The 19664-nt window shown below is 39.2% G+C and overlaps 1 protein-coding gene across 3 annotated transcripts in view; it reads left to right on the top strand.

The window, feature by feature from the left end:
* LOC141961979 (opsin-3-like) overlaps positions 1-19664 on the top strand; it is a 100251-nt gene that overhangs the window by 14930 nt on the left and 65657 nt on the right. For all 3 annotated transcript variants that reach the window (XM_074909392.1, XM_074909409.1, XM_074909398.1), the window contains exon 3: positions 16333-16658. In XM_074909392.1, the coding sequence (XP_074765493.1) occupies positions 16333-16658 (326 nt within the window). The remainder of the gene's footprint in view (positions 1-16332; positions 16659-19664) is intronic.

Here is a 19664-nt window from a genome sequence, read left to right on the forward strand (position 1 = left end):
GGGAAGGTTTTGCCTTCATTATGGTAGAGCATCATCTGAGGTCTCATTCAATTTGCCCATGTCTTTAAGTCGCTGCAGGCCATGGGTGTTGGTGTTAACAGTATTAGGACAGATTCTGTGGTGTGCAGAGGCATGGCTGCTTCTCCCTCCCCTGGTCTGAGAAGCTCCAGCTGAGCCCCCTCTCAACACCATATTGCAGTGGGACTGCAGGGTGCACCAGAATCCCCCACTTCCCTCTTCCTCCCTGCTTTCAGCACAGCAGAAATTCAAGCACATGGCTCAGATGGCAGCTAGAGCTTGCTCTGAACAGGCCGCTGATCCCCAAGTGCCCTCAGCTTGCACCAATGGGTAGGTTGAGTCATTGTATTTTCTTTTGGCTGCCATCCTTATAATTTTCTGCTGTGTTTTGTTTTGTGACAATCTAGAGTCTATTTTCCTACTGCCTGACCAAAAGGAAACCTCAGAAAACATGCAAGTATATCAGCAGTGAGGGGTGGACAGCAGCTTATGTACATGACCCTGGAAACAGGGACAGAAGAACAGCAGAATTCTGTGAGGAAATTGATAACTTTGGCATTTTTTGTGTATAGGTAGCTGTCCAAGTATTGCCAGTTTATGTTCTGTAAAAGCGTTCTGTCCGTGCCTAAAGTCTGTTTCTGTGCATGTGCAAGTGACTACAAATTTCTGCCAATGTTTGATGCTTACTTCTTGAGCAGCCATGCATACTTTTGGTTCCGGGACATCGCTCTACATTATGGCCATGTGTTGCAGAACACTAAGGACTTTATGCAAGGAAGTACACAGATAACATCACTTTGCACAGAGATGTGGAATGTGAGCTTAAAGGCAAAGACCACATCAGATTTCTTGCAAAATTACCCTGAAGATGAATTGAGTCTAGAAGGTCAGGGCTGTAAGCTGTGTTTGAGATGGTGGAACAGCATTTCTGTCAAATTTAATTATTTTAATTTTCAAGCCCTGTTCCCTAATCCTAGGTCATGGCATTAACTCAGGCAATACTATGCCTGATGTTCGTTTTCTATTACTTTAGGAAAAAGCAGAAACCAGCTGTGCCAGTAGTCAGGCCACACAATGTGAAGAAGTATGTTATTAAAATGTAACTGACTTTCTGGTCCTCAGTGGGTAAAATGAAATAAACTAGAGCTGAGTAAATAAACAATACTCAATCCAAAAAAGTATATTAGAGGGCAATAATATTTTCTTATGAAAGGCTATTAATCATACTCTATTTAACTATTTATTTAATAATCTCTAGTAACTCTTAAGGCCATCTGTGTGCTGACACACCTGAACAGAATTCAATAGTTTTTTTGAAAAAATGTAAACTTTCCTTGTAGCACCTGCTGTCTACCAGAGACAGATTTTCTCTGGCTATTTAAATCCAAGTTATATACCTAGTGGCTTTTTCTTAACTGATGACATTCATTTTCTGTCTATCTCTTTTTTAGGAAGCATTTAAGCAGAATGCTACATCTTCCAGTCTAGTAAGCAAATTAATACTTAAAGGCATTTCAGTGATAAAAGGGATACAGGACCATTGGCATAGTTCCAAATAATAACACAGTAATAGGCAGTAACTATCAATTTCATTTTTCCTCTTTTTCTCAGCAGTGGCCAATACTTCACACTTAAAGCTTTTTTTTTTTTTTTTTCTGGTAGTATGTCTGCCACTTTCTCATTAGAAACGTCTATTAAGATGAGAAAATAATTTGCAGTAGTTTGTTAAGAAAGTGTGCTGACGTGGAAAAATAAGTTTCTTTAAAAGCTAGAGCTATCCTGTTCACATTTACATTTTTCTAGGGATTGACATTAGCTGAGAAACTGTTTCTGAAACTGGAGATTCAGTAAATATCTTGTAAATTAATAAACCACAGACTCTATTAATTTGCACACCACTTATTGTTTTGCTTGATTTCACAGCTAACGTGATGCGCTATTTAAATAATTAAAATGCCTCCTATTACTGGAAGGTTTGCGGGTTTGGTTTGGTTGTGGGTGATATTTTCTTTTTTTTTAATACTAACTCAAAATGACCTCTGGCTGCTGTAAATTTTTCCATCACTGATACAGGCAGGAGGAACATTTGATATCTGCAGACAGCAAATACAAGGGAGCACCACTCCAGGTAGCTGCTTCCTCCCCTTGAAATGCCCCCATTACTTTTCTGTGAAATGTCCCTGTGCTTTGACTCCTGAGTGGTTTGGGACCTGGTTATCCCCCTCTGTACCTGTGCTGTGATGGCCCAGTGTGGATCAGTGACGCACCCCAGTGAGTGATCACCCCATACAAGGGTGAGGGCTCAAGTTCCCTGAGGCTGCTTGACTCCCCTCTCATCTCTTGGTGATCCAGATGATAATGCTTCTAATCAAGGTCACCTGGACACACCATCTTTAACACTGCTGTTTTATAACAGTGCCAGACTTCATGTGCTTCAGCTGAAGGTTTCTTATGCTAGCTATCAGCATCAGGCTCAATCACTCTCAGCAATTTCAGCCAAGAAATCTTCCCAAAGTGTGATAAAATTACACTACTTCTCCTGTTTGTAGTTTCTTAAACCCATTTCATAGACGGATGCCAATATGTTGGAAGTGCAATCTCATCCTATGGCCAGATACAAACTTCTACCGTTCCTTGTGAAAGTATCAGCCACAATATAGAAGGCTAGTGACTCACTGGGATAAGCTGTAAGCATTTATATATATTTTGCTGTGTTCTTTATTAGAGGCAGTCATTCGCTATGTGCTTTCTAGTGTTGTTTTTCAGTTGTGTTTTCAATAGTTCCCTCCCTCCTCCCCTTGTTCTATTGTTTCTATTGGTTTCACTACTGTAATCCAGAGCAGAAATAATTGATAACTATGGGAAGAAGGGATCAAAGTGAACAGGCTTCAGGTGAGTCAATAGTTGGAAATTGGTTTATGCTGAATTTTTTTTAGAGATTTATAACAGTAGAAATTTGTTCAGGACCAAATAGCTACTGGAAGAAAAGGGCAGAAGAAAGCAGAGTTGAGAAAAGCAAGAAGGAAGCAGACATAAGGAATAGGTTGATTATCTCTAAAAATCAACAGCAATGTAAAACTGCTTAGACTAGGACTCTTAACAATTTCTAAGATTCAAAACCATTAGTTAATTCACATATGTGGTGATCTATTACTTGCTATCTAAGTGTTGTCTGAGTCTAGTGCAGACCTCTGAGATAATATTGAAATAGTGCACTAACACCTGGCAAGATTTCCATATGGATAACCCCCTTTAATTTGTCTTTATAAAACTTTTAGAACATGCAAATGTTGAATAGGGCTGGGTCTCCATTAGGCTTAATGCTTACGTGCATATACACACTGAAGCATTATTGTTTGCCAAATTTATAGTTTGTGGGTAATTTCTGTTCTGTGTTCAGGCTGTTTACGAACTTACCGGGGGACCACTTTACACTGACACATTTAATCACCCTAATGAAATTATGTGAGCTGTTAGTGTGCTTGTGCAGCAGGCAGCACAAGGCAGAGTATTCTGGAGCGGGTATCTCATATGGTGGTAGGGGATGCTGCCTTCCTCTCCACCTCTGGCGGCAGAGCAAGCACTGCACGGGAGGCTAGTGGCCATCCTCCTGGCTGAGCCATCTGCGTGAGTTCAGCAGGAGTTAATTAGAAACTGTTCTAGGGTAGGAATTAATACTGCAGGCATGAGGAGTTACAAATTCCGCCGCTTAATGAAAGGGTGGAGTATCTACATGTTATTTGTGTATTACGTTCTGTACACTGACTATGATACACAAAGCAGCTCATCTCCATTAAAGTAATTTTAACAAATTCCAGCAGTTTGCCTTAATTGATCCAAACTGTCAAATTTTGCTCTGTTTTTGGTCTGCTCAGTTTTCAGAGAAAGAGCGTGTGGTAGTGCAAGGGGGCCAAGGTCTAGCAATGGCTGCATGAGGATGTTGAGGATCATTTTATTGTGTGTACTTCTTAAAATGGAAAGTGTATGTCTATTTAATATTCTTGTGACAGGCAAGAACTGTAGCAGAGGAGTAGGATGAAAGGCTGCCAGATAAATATGCCAGTCAGGATTTAAATGGGCTTTTTCTAATAGGTAGAAAGCAGGTTATGAGGCAAGACAGAGCCATAGCTTAACAGTCTTTATGGCAAGAGCAGTAGAAATACTGCCATCTGATTTACTCCATATAACAGGTTTTTTCTGTTGGTCAGCGCATCAAGGGGTGTTTAACAAGGAATTTGAGGATGAGCATGAGTAGGAGTTTTGCAAGTGTTAATATCTTTTCTGGGGTTGGGGGCACTCAGACCTTTGGGAAAGTAATATTAATAGTAGAAGCAGGTAATGGGCTCTTTGCTGTAATTGTTTCTTCTTATCATTTCAATGACTAAATAATAGTTGCACCTTGCAAACCATTGTGTATATACATACTAAGTATTTGCCATTCAAAAATATGTTGCCCAGCTATGCTTCTGGAACACTAAAAGTTAGGATAACTTTCAGCATCCAGTTGTGTTTGTCCAGGTGGTGATTCCAGCAGCCTGTGATTTGTGGTGTAGGGACATCTGCACTGAAGTAATACTTTTAAGTCTAACAGGTGTTCCTGGATTTATCTCTCAGGCTGCTTGGTCATGGGAACCTTGCAAAATTTCAGGATGCACAATACAATATGTCAAGTAAATCTACTTAGTAACTATGTACTATGAAAAGTACCTTCTCTTGTTTGTTAATTTTGAGTCTGCAACCTAATGATTTCAGTTGAAAATTCAGTTCTTGTGTTATGAGAAACACTAAATAATTTTTCCTCAACCCACCTTTTCATGTTTTCTCTTTTCTAATAAGCCTTGATGTTTGCTTTTCTAAATGCTGCTGAGCATTGCTGCTTAGTGGAAGCAGTTTGCATGAAGCTATCTATCATAGCTCTCTTTACAGAGCAGTAAGTCAGTCAGAAACAATCACTGTGTATTTAAAGCTAGGACTGTTTTTCTCTACATATGGCAGTTTACATCAATATTGCATTTCATCTGCTCAGTGACTCAGTTTCATGCGGTTGTTCTGCAGTATTTCGCAGTCAGCTTTTGTTGATTCAGCATAGTATAATCAGTAATTTCACTTTTTACAAGCTTTTCCAGATAATTTATTAATGTGATGAATAACCCAGGGCCTAGCACAGATCCATAGGGGACTTTGCTGGCCACAGTTTCCACTAAGAAAACTAATTATTTTCTCCTGTTCTTTATTTCCTGCTTCTAATCAATTATTTATCCATGTGGAGATTTCTTTTACTGCAAGGCAGCTCACTATCCTTAAGAGCCTTTGGGCTTGTCAAAGTTGTTTGGAAATCCAAGTAGGTTTTATTGAATGTATCATCACGCCTGTCTGCATAGCACTGCCAAGGACCAATAATGAGTTAGTATGGCATGGCTTTCCTCTATGCTAGCCATGCTGGCTTGCCCTAATATGTCATACCTCCTTGTACATCACTACTATATTTTCTAAGGCAATTGCCACCAATCTCAGCGTTGCAGATTAGACTCATTGGTTGGATGAAATGTACCGCAAAGAATTTCTGTCTGTATCGATTACAAACCTGTTCTTAATGGATGTAGCAAAAGATATCTTCTGAGGCCCTTCTGGGGAGTTAAAGGAATGGAGAATACTGCTTGTCCTCACTGCACGTCCTTTAACCATGAAAGTCACCTTGGATAGAGATAGGAGCAACCTCCTCCAGTGTTTCATCCCACCTCCATAGTATGTGAGGTTGATGGGTTGCAAAACTGCACAAGAAACTCTTGGCCCAAGGGCAGTGTAAAGACTTATCTACATATTTTGACTCTGCATTTATATTATCAGATATGACTCGCTATTGACCCGACAATAGCTAGTTACTATAAAAAACAATTTGACCACTAGACCTTATGACTGAAACTTGACTCAGAAGAGTAAATATTTGCAACGTATTCCATCTCTAGCAATGGTAACTGCTGAAAAAAGCAGGATCAAATCTCTAGAAATATACCTTTATTATTAAAAATGAGCAGTTGCATTCAATGAAAAAGCAGAGGCTCATAGGAGGGAAGTTAGCTTGATATGCTCTGGTGGAAGTTCAGCTCTGTAGCTGGCAGATGATAATACAACTGTAATTTCACCTCTTAGCTTGGTGTTATATCCCCTATGTAGAAAAACCCTGAGACTACATGCTACCTGTTACAACTGTGCAGATGCTCAGCATGAGGGAAGGTCCTGGGGATCTCCCCCTGTTTGGGAAGCAAAGAAGCAGTCTTGGCAATAGATGGGGTCCTGCAGGACACTGTGTGCATGGACATGGGGATGCTGCCCTGAACCTGGCCACCCTGAGAGCATTATCCTGCTACGCCAGCACTGTACATCCACATGCACACAAGCCCCGGAGATTTCTCCCTGAGATGTTGCTGTACGCAGCTCCATCTAGTGCTGACATTATTTCTGATTCCCTAAGGCGGATGGATAAACACACTGATATATGGATGCAGCCAATTTAGGAAGCTGAATTTGCAAGTGCTAGCCTGGGTTCCAGATTGCGGAGGGATCCTCCCTAACATATGGAAAGTGAGACTGAAATTAATATTCGGGGTTTTTTTATATTGTACTGGTATCAAGATGCAAAAGGGAATTCTTTGCTATATTTATGCCACTAGAAGTAGTTGGTTGGTTGGTTGGTTGATGGATAGATATATTAATATCATAGCAGAAAAGCATAGTACTACTCAGTGATGCACATTAAGTCACAAGATACAGCTAAGAAGACCACACTTAAAGCACAATGTATACACATTTAAAAATTTAGCAAAGGAGAAAGAAAGAAAGAAAGAAAGAAAGAAAGAAAGAAAGAAAGAAAGAAAGAAAGAAAGAAAGAAAGAAAGAAAGAAAGAAAGAAAGAAAGTTAATTCTTTACTATTAGAAGTAATAAATACTGTCTGTATTGAAGATATCACCAAACCCAAAAGGAAGGATATGTTGTACAAAGGCGGAAACAGAGAAATGACTGTTGAGAAAAGAGCAGGAAAAATTTACTGAACAGGATTGGTAACGCTTGCTGTCAGATTTGTCCCAGAAGGCTTGGATGCAGCAGTGATTTTGCAGTGATTTCTTTCAAGCACAGAGCTAAACTGTGACTCCCATTAGAGTTAAGCAGTCAGAGGATTCTTTAGGGAAAGGAATGATTGTCTTCTCTAACTGACTCATGACTACAAGTCATCTAATAAAAAGAAAACAAATAATTGCAGACATTTGATAAATAACAATTGGTTTATTTATTTCTATTCCGAGTGAATTGTTGAAATTTGAAGTAGCCTGGATTTTGAAAGTCGAGACTGCCAGCATTAAAAAACTGGTTGTAATTGCTAATGTGTAACAAATGTTGTGTAACAAATGATTATGGGAAATATTTTTTTCTCAATTTCAAATCAGTAGAAGTGCTTTTAATGCCTTAAAAATCAGATGGAAATGGTGATCTGATCACTAACACATGGGAGCATTCAACTCGAACAAAGGTCACCAAATGCAAGAATATTTGACTGCTTTGACTGTTTATTCTATGTTTTAATATCTGAATATTTATCAGGCATATATAAATATAGCCAATAGTGTTTTGGAAACTGCTTCTGTCAGTTACTGAGGCATCCATGCAACCCTCTGCAGTTCATGTCATTTATATTTGCACTGAACTTATCAGGAGTTGTTATATTCACATTGTGACTTTGCTATATCTTAAAAAGATTTGACTTGTTTATTTGCTGAAGTGTAGATACTAATCTGTAAAGTTCAATCAAGTCAGGCTAGCTGGTAGGTTGTCCACCAAAGCCAGTGCTCATTTTGAGTCTATTCATTTTAAGTCTGGAAAGTCTCCTAGGTTCAGTGAGCTTTCTTTCTAACTCTGGAAATGTTTGGGGTCTTCTGCCAAAATCTGTTGACAGCTGAATTCTGACCCATGAACTATGTATTTCATTTTTGTGTGGGAGGGAAAAAGAAAAAGTGGATAATATTCTGGGGGCTAGTGAGGAAAGAACAGCAGCCACATATGTCTGTCACTCTCCGGACCTGGTTGCATCCTTTCTGAATATTCATTTGTGCTTCTTGTCACAAAAAATGAAAAAGAAACCCCACCAAAACATCTCGATAAAAATGATTTTGTGAAATTCCATACTCACAATCTCTCATTTGTTTCTCTCTCAGATTTGCTTATTTGATAGTACTTTCCCACTAGCACCAGCGGCTGTGGATGTTAACTAACTTAACTGTGTTCTGTTAGTTTACCTGAGTTTCATTCTGGGCTGCCTGTCTGAGATTTTGCAGACTGATCAGCATTCTCATCGCCACTTGTGGCCATTCTAGTATCACAGAAGAAGAGGAGATGTAACCTACAGAACCTCACTGGAAACTCTATATGAGAGATGTTTTTCCATATCTTGACCACAGGAGTGAGGTGTGTGTTATAAGACACAGAGTTAGAAAGCAAAATGGAGTAAGTTCGGGTTTCTTAAACAATTAACAAGTTTTGTTCTTTCTTCCCCTGTGATGCTGTGCCTCAGTAGTTTTTGATTTTTTTTACAAAAGTGCATATGCTGTGAGAGGGTCAGTGGCCAGGTCAACAAATCATAGAAATGCTCCCCTCTTTCTGCTCAGTGAGTCAGCTTTTGAAAGCTTCTGCTTTTAGCATTATAATATTCTTGCTTCCTCACCTGCAAGGAAGTCTCTGACAGCAGCAGCTACTATGGTAGAAATTATTTTGTGGAAGAAATATTTTTACTTTAAGGTAAGCAGAATGCTGTAGTTTTGCATGTTAGTATTAACATTAACTAGTACATAAAAGATGGAAACAAAGCTGATGCTAGAATGCATTGCGCTATGTGCATTCTCATAAAGTCTCTGATGTTGTGGCAGGTGTTAGGTAAGGCACTTTGGCCCAGAGCTGACAAAATTTTGCCTGAATATTAAGCTAAGAAAGAGAGCTTGTTGCTTTTTTTCCTCTCTTGCTGCTTCCAAATCTCTCTTGTGAATACTAGACCTACAAATTGTATTTCATGCATAGTCCCCGAGGGATGATACTAGGATATGCTTTCAGAAAGGCTTCTAAGGAGATACAGAAGTGCAAGTATGTTGAAAAGGTCATGTCTTTTAAGTTGCTTGAATTGTTTGTTTCATTTCCATGTGTGGAGCATTTTATTTCTGTAGAGAATAATAGAAATACTCTTATGTAAATTCAGGAAAGGTAGTTCCCTTGAAAACAGCACCGAGTCACTGATCAAACTAGTTTTGTATAACTCAGTAACATGTTAATGTACTACCATTCAGTAGCACAACTTGGAATTAAACTTGAAACCTTAAAATTGAGGTAGTAAGAGCCTTCATTTGAACAGGGCTGTTTCTTACTGTTGTTGTTCTGTGTTTACCTCTAAGTCCTTGGGCACACATAATGAAACATGTCAGCCAGAAGAAACAGCAGAAGAATCCCTCAGCACAGGATTCCCCGATAATCCCAGCTTTGGGTGCATTTCGTCACAAAATTTTATTTTACATCTTATCTCCTTCTCATAGTGCTACAGAGCATTTTAGCATTTTCTCCAGTTAATGGAGGCGCAGATTTAGGTGCTAAAACCTGAGGGACTAGAGGGAAGGGAACAGTTGCTGTGTTGGGTGGGACACACAACATTTCTGAGGACCCTACCTGCTGCTCATGTTAGGTATTTAGCAATACAACATTTCTAAGTGGAGACCAGAGCATGCTTCTTCCATCCGTGCAAATGTCCTTATAGCACTGTGTGCTTTCTTGCTTGCTGCCTCTCTGAGTTCACTGTTCACCACTGCACAGTGGCCTGGCTTCAAAAGGCCTTTTGCACCTCTGAAGATAACTTTTGGTGAGTCTCAGCCCACCAGCTTTTGGTTCATGCTCCTCTTCCAGGTGCATGATGTCCTTACCAGAATATTAGGTTACAGCTGCCTTATAGGAATAGGTATTACCTATACACATGTGTATGTGTGGAGTCTTGTAAATGTATAAAACTATACCTTTTTGTCTTTCTTCACCAACACATTTAACACATTTAAGCAGTGGTGGCTGTTGGTTAACCTCTGCTGCTGGCAGGTCCCTCTGGGGTTAGCATAGGGTCTGTAGGTGGCATGTGGGAAACCCAGCACTTACTATGCCCTTGATTTCCCCTCTGCATTGTGTATGTGGCTGGTAGAGGTCTGATGCACGCCCAGAGGTGCTCAGCTGGCTCCAGCATGCCTTGGGTCTCAGCAGCAACACAGCCAGGCAGACTCTGGTTCCCTGCCTCACATCAGACTCGCATCTGGGTCTCACCCTGGCTCAGTCTAGGCAGCTGGGTTTGGCCTGGCCATGGGCTGCAGTGGCGTCAGGAAATGCAGCAACCTGCTGTGCAGTTACTGAGGTTAGTACGGCTGATGTGTGAGGGGAAAGGGATGTAAATGCTTGAAGAAACCATACAAGAGTGAGAACAGCCTGTGAAGGTAATGAAGAATGCTTCTCCCAACAGTAAAACTAAGCACAATGTTGGCTTGGGAAGGCCTAAAGGACTGTGTGCCAAGAGCAGAGCACAACAACTCATGGTGAGAGGACCCTGCACCCCACTGAGCGGAGCATGGCATCAAGTGTACAGCACGTCACACCTGCCGTTTCTTTCTGTGATAGCTCACCATGAAAGAGACTGTGCCTGTTCAGGTGAGTATGTTCCAGACAGACTTACTTTCCCAACAAGGAAATGAAAATGTGGAGCTGCAGCCTTGCCTGAGACATACCAAAGTTCACGTGGGCAGGATTCATAAGCAATGGACTACTTCATAACGACAGTGGACACCTAAAGTGTATGAAAGCTCTATCCAAACCCCATTTTTTTTTTGCTAGGGAGGTACCCACAAACAAGAGGTTTGACAAATTTATAGCCAGAGTCCCTTGTTCTCCTCATTTCACAAAAGATGTCCTGCACAGACCTCTTGAACACAGACCCTTGTGTTCGTGGCTGTGAGAGTGTGAGAGGATGAAAGCTATGACAGAATGACCGTAGGTGGGTAATATCAACCTGCATGGAGGCTGGGTGTGATAGAATCATCTTGGCCTTTTGTGACAGATTGCATTTAGTTTTAATCCACTGCTGTCTTGTTGAAGAAGGTCCTATTGCATTCCTTCAAGCTCAGGAGCTTCTTTTCATTGCCCCTAGTTCTTGATAACCAGAATACGGTGCAGAATATACATTACATCATGCAACTGTGATGCTCCAGGACTCTAATCATGATGTAGGATAATGATCTTCAGGAGCTTTAAGAGGGCAAATATACATGTTAGTTGTCAAAACATTTACCCAGTGTAGACTGAATCTTTGGGATTCTCAGTTTTTTCATGACCTACAGACCATCAGCAAGTTGCATCCCATTTGCAATTACCACATCAGTGAGCAGTGTAAACCAGCAAAAACTAATACAAAAAATGTAACACTTTTAGTTGAGGCTTGCAGGAACAAAACAGTGATTCGCTGTGTCCTTCACTTAGAGCCATATGCTGTGCTGTTCTGCCAGGAAGAAATGTACAGAACTTTACATAAAAGTAAATAATAGATAATATTGCAAAATGAGGTCCTATAAATGGGTGCCTGTCTTGGTTTATGACTTGAAATTAGATTTCTTGTGCTCACTGCAACTAATTGCTGTGTAGAAAAGGCTCATGCCTCAGACCCAGTTTATCTCAAAGTCACTTATTTCCATGGTTAATTTCTGCATGATTATTTGTTCCTGTAATGCAATCTGCAGTAGATTTTTATATTGTCTTTCAGTACTGTTCAGTGAGAATCTCAGTTTTGTTCCTGTATATGCATGAAATGTTGGGGGAACAAATTACATTTCTTACTGTGATTGACTCCTGTGGGGTTATTTGGCTAGGTACCAGCTTGAGGCCCTAAACATTTGTTGGAGGCAAGTTCCATTTAGATATAAAAGTCCTGAACTTCATTTTGTTGCAATTTTAGAAAACATTACTCATTTCAAATTAATATATGCAGTCTACCCAGACATAAATGTTACTGCAAAATAAGAATGAAATGCTGGCATAATGCATTGTGATTAGCTTTAATTAGAATTAATTTTAATCTTTTTATAACATACATTATTTTTTAAAATTTGTTTTCTGGTTCTTAAGACTATGGAGATTACATTGAAGTCTTTTCCTCAGCCATAACTTAAAAATATTGAATTGCTTTTTGTTTTAAAGCTAATTCCTATGACCGCAATAGATAGGGCATGAAATTGAATACCAGATAACAGGCCACAATGGTTAAGTGCATGACATCAAGAAAAATCTGATATACAAAACCAGGAGGCACAATGAAAAGTGAGGAACTTTATTGTACATTACCTAATGACAACAAGGGCATAGAGGAAGACCAAGGAGACTACAGACCTGTTAGTCAAAAGTTACCTGGAAAAATTACAGAGAAGATCATACCAGATGCTACTGAAAAGCATGTGAAGTGCAAGGCAATCATCAGTTTTTTGCTGGAAGCTCATCCACTAATTCCTGCTCCCTGTTTTTTACTTCCAACTAATGTCAAACTAAGTACTGATGCAAAAGCTGGTTTTTTCTTTGTTATGAAATTGTGGTGTTTCAGTCCAACAAATTAGGCCTGTGTATCTGTAACAATTGATCACATACTAGTGGCACCTTCCTAGGATTCAGCTGTTGAACTGATAAAGGAGTGAGATGAAAAAAAAGTTACTATTTTAAATGAAAAAGCTGAGGATAATCTTAGCAGATACATTTGAGCTGTTAATCTACCACAATATTAGAACAGAGATATTTCTTGATGTGCACCCTGTGCTGGTTTTGTCTAGTCTTGGGTTCTGTATTAAGGTGAAGGCCCTTTCATCAGCAAAGTTGGATAGAGCTCCAATGTTGGGGCATAGAGGGTCCCGGCGCATCTTGTTACTTTGTGTACAGTGCTCAAGGTCATACTAAGTATACTGAGAGAGGGTTGCTATGGCCTCCGTTGGTTTTTTTCTTCCTTGCCTGGCTAATAGGTGTTTTCATTATTGGCAGCCAATTCAAATGAAATGTATCTGTTGAAATAAAGCTTAGGGTTTTTTAAATGTCTCAATTTCATCATTTTCTGTCTTTCAAAGCACCAGTTTTATTCTTTCAAAGTATTTGTAATTTTTCTAAATAGTTAGCCTGATTTAGTGTATTTTAACCGCATGAGCCACACTGAATTCTTTTAACTTTTAATATCTCTTATGAACTATTCCTTCCCCTTTTCCTCTTTTTCATTTGTTGCTTGAAAGTATTTGAAGTCAATGCACAGTGATGCTAATTTCAGTGATATTAAATAGTTCAGGTATAGATCAGACCTTAAAATCTTACTGTGACAAATAGAAAAAGATAAATATTGGGTTTGTTGGGTTTTTTTCTGAACTTTTGTGGTTTGGGATTCCATATATCACAGTTCTTGTCCTCCAGAGAAAAATGTAGTTTGTGTCATATCAGTGGAACTCAATAATAAAAGGTGAGTAAAGATGAAATGACACTTGCCAAGGTGTGTAATTAAGAGTCTCCAATCTTCTTCTGTGTTGAGAAGAAAAATGATTTGCTATAATTTAAAGGAAATTTTTGTAGCTTTGACTGATTGCTAATATCTGATTTATTTTTCACTGACATTGCCATGGTCCTAATTTAGTAACTGAGCATTAATTTTGTGCCAGTTAAAAGACAGGACTCTTCTTTGGCTGAAAGCAAACAGTACCGGACTCATGGACAGTTATTTTCAGATCCCATCCATAAAGCTGTCCATCATAAATACCAGAGGGAGAAAAGCTGATCATCTTTCTTGTATTAGGCAGTAGGCAAAAATGTGAAGTGTAAATAAATGCTGTGAATCGTGACAATATAAACCATGAGAAGCTGCTGGGCAGTGGCACAAGGACGAGCAGACAGATCTGGCAGCCAGACTGAACCTGAGAGCCCAATGGCTAAAGCAGACAGACAGGACACAGAGCCCTGAGCTAGGGAAGTTTGAATTCCCTATTTGGGTTTTCTAGGCAACACCGCACTGACAGGACTGTTGGATATTCTCAACAAAAGTACGTCTCACCTGCCATCTCATCAGAATACAAACATTGTTCCTTCCATTGCCATGAGAGCTAAAGCAAGAATAACACAGACTTTCTGTAGAGCACACAGCTGGGAGGGGAGAGATTTCTTGTTCCCAAGACTGTTTCTGTTAGTCCATGATGGTCTAATCTGAAATGTATTAATGATCTATATCATCTTACTGAGGCCTAAGTTTCAGATATGAAATCTGGATTTTTGCCATCTGTACCTACATGAGCTAAATGTTTTTGATAGCAAGAAGCTCTTTAGTCAAGCAGATAAAAGCATGGAAAAAGACAATGCTATGAAAGTGAAGATAAGTAAGTGTGGGCTGGAAACAAGAAGAGAGTAGTAGATTCTTTGTTCCTGAGTCTGTAACTCAGAACCCACTATTTTTTTTCTGTATTGAGATATGTGTTTAATGCAGGAATTATGGCCAAGGGCTTTCAAGAGCTGTGTTACACAGGAAATCAAGCTGGATGAGGGATGATCAGAAAGTCTCCACTGCCTCTAAAACAGTCTAGCCTTAAAATAGGTTTAAAGTTAAACTCTTAAAACTGTATAATTCAGTTGAATTTAGTGGAGCTGTGTCATTTTACAGCTGTAAGTGTATCTACTTTTTTAGGCCTGACTTCACAGTAATATACAGGAAATAATTTATTAGGCTTTTGTAGCAAAAAATATGGTTTCTTCATCAAAAATTGTCTTCTCACACCCTTTTGCCTTCTCTTCCCCTGAGAAATAAGGCATCTGATTGCAACAACCAGTGCTTGCTTTCCCTCTGGGTCCTTTGCCAAACCCAGCTCTGCACAAAGTAACTACAAATTGTTGTCAGGATGGCAGGGATAGCTGTGCCCACATCCAGCTAACTAGGAAACAAGTGACTGAATTGTGGGGGAAAGAGAAGCAAAATGCTGTGCCTGGGGAGGGTATCCTGCTGTGCCCTGTGTCGGTATGTGTAGGGGTTTTGCCCTGGTATGGGATAGACTAGTGCTATCCCCAGGGGAGTCTTCTGACTTACCTTGATCCCACGCCTGTGAAGGAGCACTAGGAGAAACTGATAGTTAAATGGAGGGGAAAAAAAGGATTACAGCTGTGGATTCCCCCGAAGATCATCTTTTATGTTAACAGATTTGCTGGAAGTAGGTGCCACTCATATCCAGAGAATTTTGGCAGACTAGTTCTCAATGCTTCTGTGTAGTTGGCTGTTACTACTGGCAAGGATCAAGAAAAAATATCCTGAAAAGAGCTGGACTGACATAGGTCTATTCAGGTTTTTCATCTTACAGGACTAAAAGGAGGCTTGTAACCCATGGGAAAAGATGGAAATTTCTTCCAAGAGGTTCCTTTGGTCATAAGTCTTGGGAAGTGGTATCCAGTGTTGTGTCACCAAGAACTGTAAGGGAAGTTGCAAGAACAAAACCATAGGAAATAGCTAAAAACCTCCACTGAGTCATGACTAAGAACCTGCCATGCAAATCCACAAAGATTTGTAGAGGGCGTCAGGACCCCAAACCTTGAAAGAGAGAGTAGAAATGTCCTACAACCCAGATTTTTTAAATCTCTCACTGGAGGATATAACTGGTCCCTGACACCTAGATCTCAGTATTAACCTAAATCACGTTTTGACTGATTATGTGATGTATACGTAAATAAAGATAAGACCTGCCACATCACACTCATGCCAAGGCTTGTCTGGTGTTCCCATATACAAGTTGTCAGAACTGAAGCTATATTTAGCAGATGGGGCAGAAATACAAAAGGTTCTGTCGTTTTTGGGCTCCCAATCTTGAATATTAAGCCTTCTGCATGTATAAAAGTCAGTGCAATATTTGAAAATGTTCATGGATGTTAAAAGTTGAATCCTTCAACATTTTTCGTTCTTGTAGAAAATGGATTTCCCCTGGGTAATACTAAAACAGCTAAATCTGAAAACCTGCCTAGAAGAGGAATAGCTCTCAAGTATGAAAATCTTCCATTATAAGATAAACACAAATTAAACAAAATCTGACATGATGGACAGAGCAGCTAGGTCCAGTGGGGTTTTAAGCATAGAGAATAAAGGAAATAGTTTTCACTGTTGCTTCAAATATGTAATAGTGAGAAAAAGAATCTCATTTCTTGGAGTTTAAAATGGATGCTGCACAAAATAATGAAAGTAAACATTTTAAAGGTTTGGTTCATTGCAGGCATTGTGTCCCTGATCTCCCTGGCAGTCCTGTCCTATGAACGCTACAGCACTCTCACCCTGTGCAACAAGCGCAGCGCTGACTACCGGAAGGCATTGCTGGCTGTTGGTGGTTCATGGATTTATTCCCTGGTCTGGACTGTGCCACCTCTGATCGGTTGGAGCAGTTACGGGATAGAAGGTGCGGGTACAAGCTGTTCAGTACGCTGGTCCTCGGAGTCAGCTGAGTCCACGTCCTATATCATCTGTCTCTTCATATTCTGCTTGGTCATCCCTGTGATGGTCATGATGTACTGCTATGGCCGCCTCCTTTACGCTGTTAAACAGGTAAGTTGCTGTATGCTACTAAGAGTGCAAACTGCTCTGAGTCATATGCTGAATTTCTTTTCTATCGAGTTTGGAAGCACTGATGTTAGAGAGCAAAACAACAAAGCAGAACCAAGTGGAAAAGACCACAGAAAGCTTAGAGGAAGGGACAGGAGGTCTTCAGTAAGCTTTTTCATACTCCAGAGCTCCAAGAAGTTAGAACATAACATCCATATAGATATTGACTTTATGGTTTGTAAATATATATACTAGGAAAACCAGCCTATCTGGGTGAAAGTTGCATTTGTAATGAAGCCAACACACATGATTACCTGTCTATAAATAAGACATCTGTGCAAAGATTTCTTCCTCATTTTTGATCATGATATTTTAATAATTTCTGCTTCTTAATCTGTGGAGACCTAACTCTACAGTGATGTAGTTCTATTGCAATTTGCAGAGTTATTGCAGGGATCAGCTTCTCTTTGTAATTCTAGGCCACATTTAAAAGTTTACTTAAGTAGTACTACAAACACTACTACTATGACTGCTACTATGCCAGCACTCCTCTGACTGGTTTAAGGGGTACTGCAGTTACTACATAATGAATGTTTCAAAAGACTCTGCCAGAGGGTGTGATATTTTGAAGTTTGAATACTCTTGGGACAGTAACAAAATAGTTTAGCAATAAATAATGAGAAAAGAATGAGCGTATATGTGTTCTCTAAAATGTTTACATGAATTAACTAAAGTTGTTAATTGGGGATAAAAAAAGCATTAAATCCCCGAATAGGGGCTCTCATACAGAATTCAATTGGATATAGTTTACTTTTCATTAGTCATAAGGAATTAAAGTCCTGCCTTTTACATGATTTGTCAAGAATTTCAGAATACTTGAAGGCCATACTGGAAATATTTTCTTGCTTGAGTGCCGCGTGGGCCAGTAAAATCCCTTTGATTAATCACACATTAGTATTCCTCTTAATGCTGCAAGAGTAATATGGAAAAAAATTCTCTTGATTATAAACCATTACAGTGAAGTTGCAGATCATAACTGATCCCTGGGCAGCAGTATACTTTACCACAACCTTAAAGAAAGGGGCAGGATCTTGGAACATGTGTTACTACTAATTTGTAAAAGATACAACTTTCTTAAGCTTTTGTCTCTTCTTTCTCTCAGCCCTTACTGTCATTCCTGACCACAGACATCACCCACAGAATACAAATACTTGTATGGATGAAGCTTCTGTAGCATGTGCTTTAGCTTCTAGTTCTAAATGTAGCCTTGTGTTATTATAGTCACCTTTTAAAAATTCAACTATATTAAAAATAGTAGTAGACCCGGGTCTTAAGAAGTTGTGGCAAACATGCTGTGGGAACAAAGTACCATAGCAAAGGTATGTGCGATCTGTATCCATTTTGTATTTAGTCATGAAGACTGAGTAGACTGGGTGGAAGACTAGGTTGATTGAAAAAATAGGAGAAGGAATAGCATTTTCCACAATCCTCTATTTTCTGTCCTCCATGTGCTTTCAAGAGTGGTCAGGAAGCCTCTGGGATGCTGAGGTTAGAGAGCCCTGAGAAATTTTTTAAGTGGTGGAAGTGAAACAGAATTGAAGCAGATCTTACATAACCTGTTGGAGGGCAGGTCTTAGGGAACTAATGATTGCGAAATCCAATGAGTATTAGATTGTTTCTCCTCTCTAAAGTTGTTATGACTCAGGGTCATAACAGCTGCTGAGCATTTGTGAAGTCTTGACTAGCTAAACCCTAAATTTTTACACAGAACATCTAATGCTTTCCTGGCGTTAGTAAAAGATTTCCTTTATAAGTTATATTTCAGCAAAAATAATGTCAATCAGAAAACTAATCAGTCCTCGTCTTTCTCTGATGTATGCTTCCAGTACCATAATCCTGAAATTTTACATTTCATAAATTTCCTGTGACATCTATATAAATTTCCAATCACCGTATCATGACACGGTCACTGAAATACACACTTTTTTCCTTTGGTTTGAGGTCCTCTAATTATTCTGTAATAAACGGGGTAGATTATGAAATGCTAAAGCATGCCATGTTTCAAACTGGAGGAAGAGATGAGCAATATGCAAATAAAAGTATAGTTCTTACAAAAATATAGTAGTTCTTACATAAAACTACAAAGAGTAGGTAGGGTAATAAAAAAAAAAAAGTTAAGAGGTTACTACATCAATTGTAATGCTTTTACTTTCTGGTGTGGGCAAAAAATTAATTATCTTGAAATATTCTGGCCTCATAGATTAAAGTCTTTCTGTGACCCTCTCTGTAATATATTAGAAGAAATGTGGGAGTATTGCAGACATAATAAGTGCATTATCTCGGCTTCAGCTGCTTGGTAAAATTTCTAAAATATGCATTTCATATTTTTGTAAGATACATAGAAGATTTTATGTTAGAGCATTGTAGCATTAATGGTATTGCATCCTGAGATAAAGAGTGTAGAAGTTATGCCGTTATTAATACTGAAATGTAAATTAATTGAGGTGGGAGAAATATTTTAATAGATTTGGGACAGTTAATGCAAGAATTGGCGCAGTGCCTGCATTTTCTCTTTGCAGGGACAATAATTATGCTTTTCTCTTTTTTTCCCCTAAATTTAGTCAGGTGCTGTACCCTTCTTTTGTTTGAGGCATTAATAGATCCTATGAATTCATCTGCAATCTCTGTAACGGTAAAAGGCACAAGGATTTCAGTAATACAGGTTTTATGAAAAATCATCTTTTCAAGGAATTACAAGTCAATAGCATTCCTGTATGAATAATGTTACCTCTGGATGCCATTAAACAGTATTGCAGTGTGACTGTACTGTTATCTCAGAGCTTTTGCCATTTGTCAAGTGTGAAGAGACTTAGGAAGGGAATTGTTTCTGATTTTCTTTAAAGGTATGTTTTTTTTTCCAGAATGGCTTTATCTGGACAGTTGAGTTTGGTTCTGTGGATCGTATTTGTTGTCATCCTTGTGAAACTCACTTGGAGGAGGAAATACTAG

The sequence above is a fragment of the Athene noctua genome, chromosome 1 (genome assembly GCF_965140245.1).
Source record: "Athene noctua chromosome 1, bAthNoc1.hap1.1, whole genome shotgun sequence".
In the NCBI taxonomy this organism is placed as follows: Eukaryota; Metazoa; Chordata; class Aves; order Strigiformes; family Strigidae; genus Athene; species Athene noctua.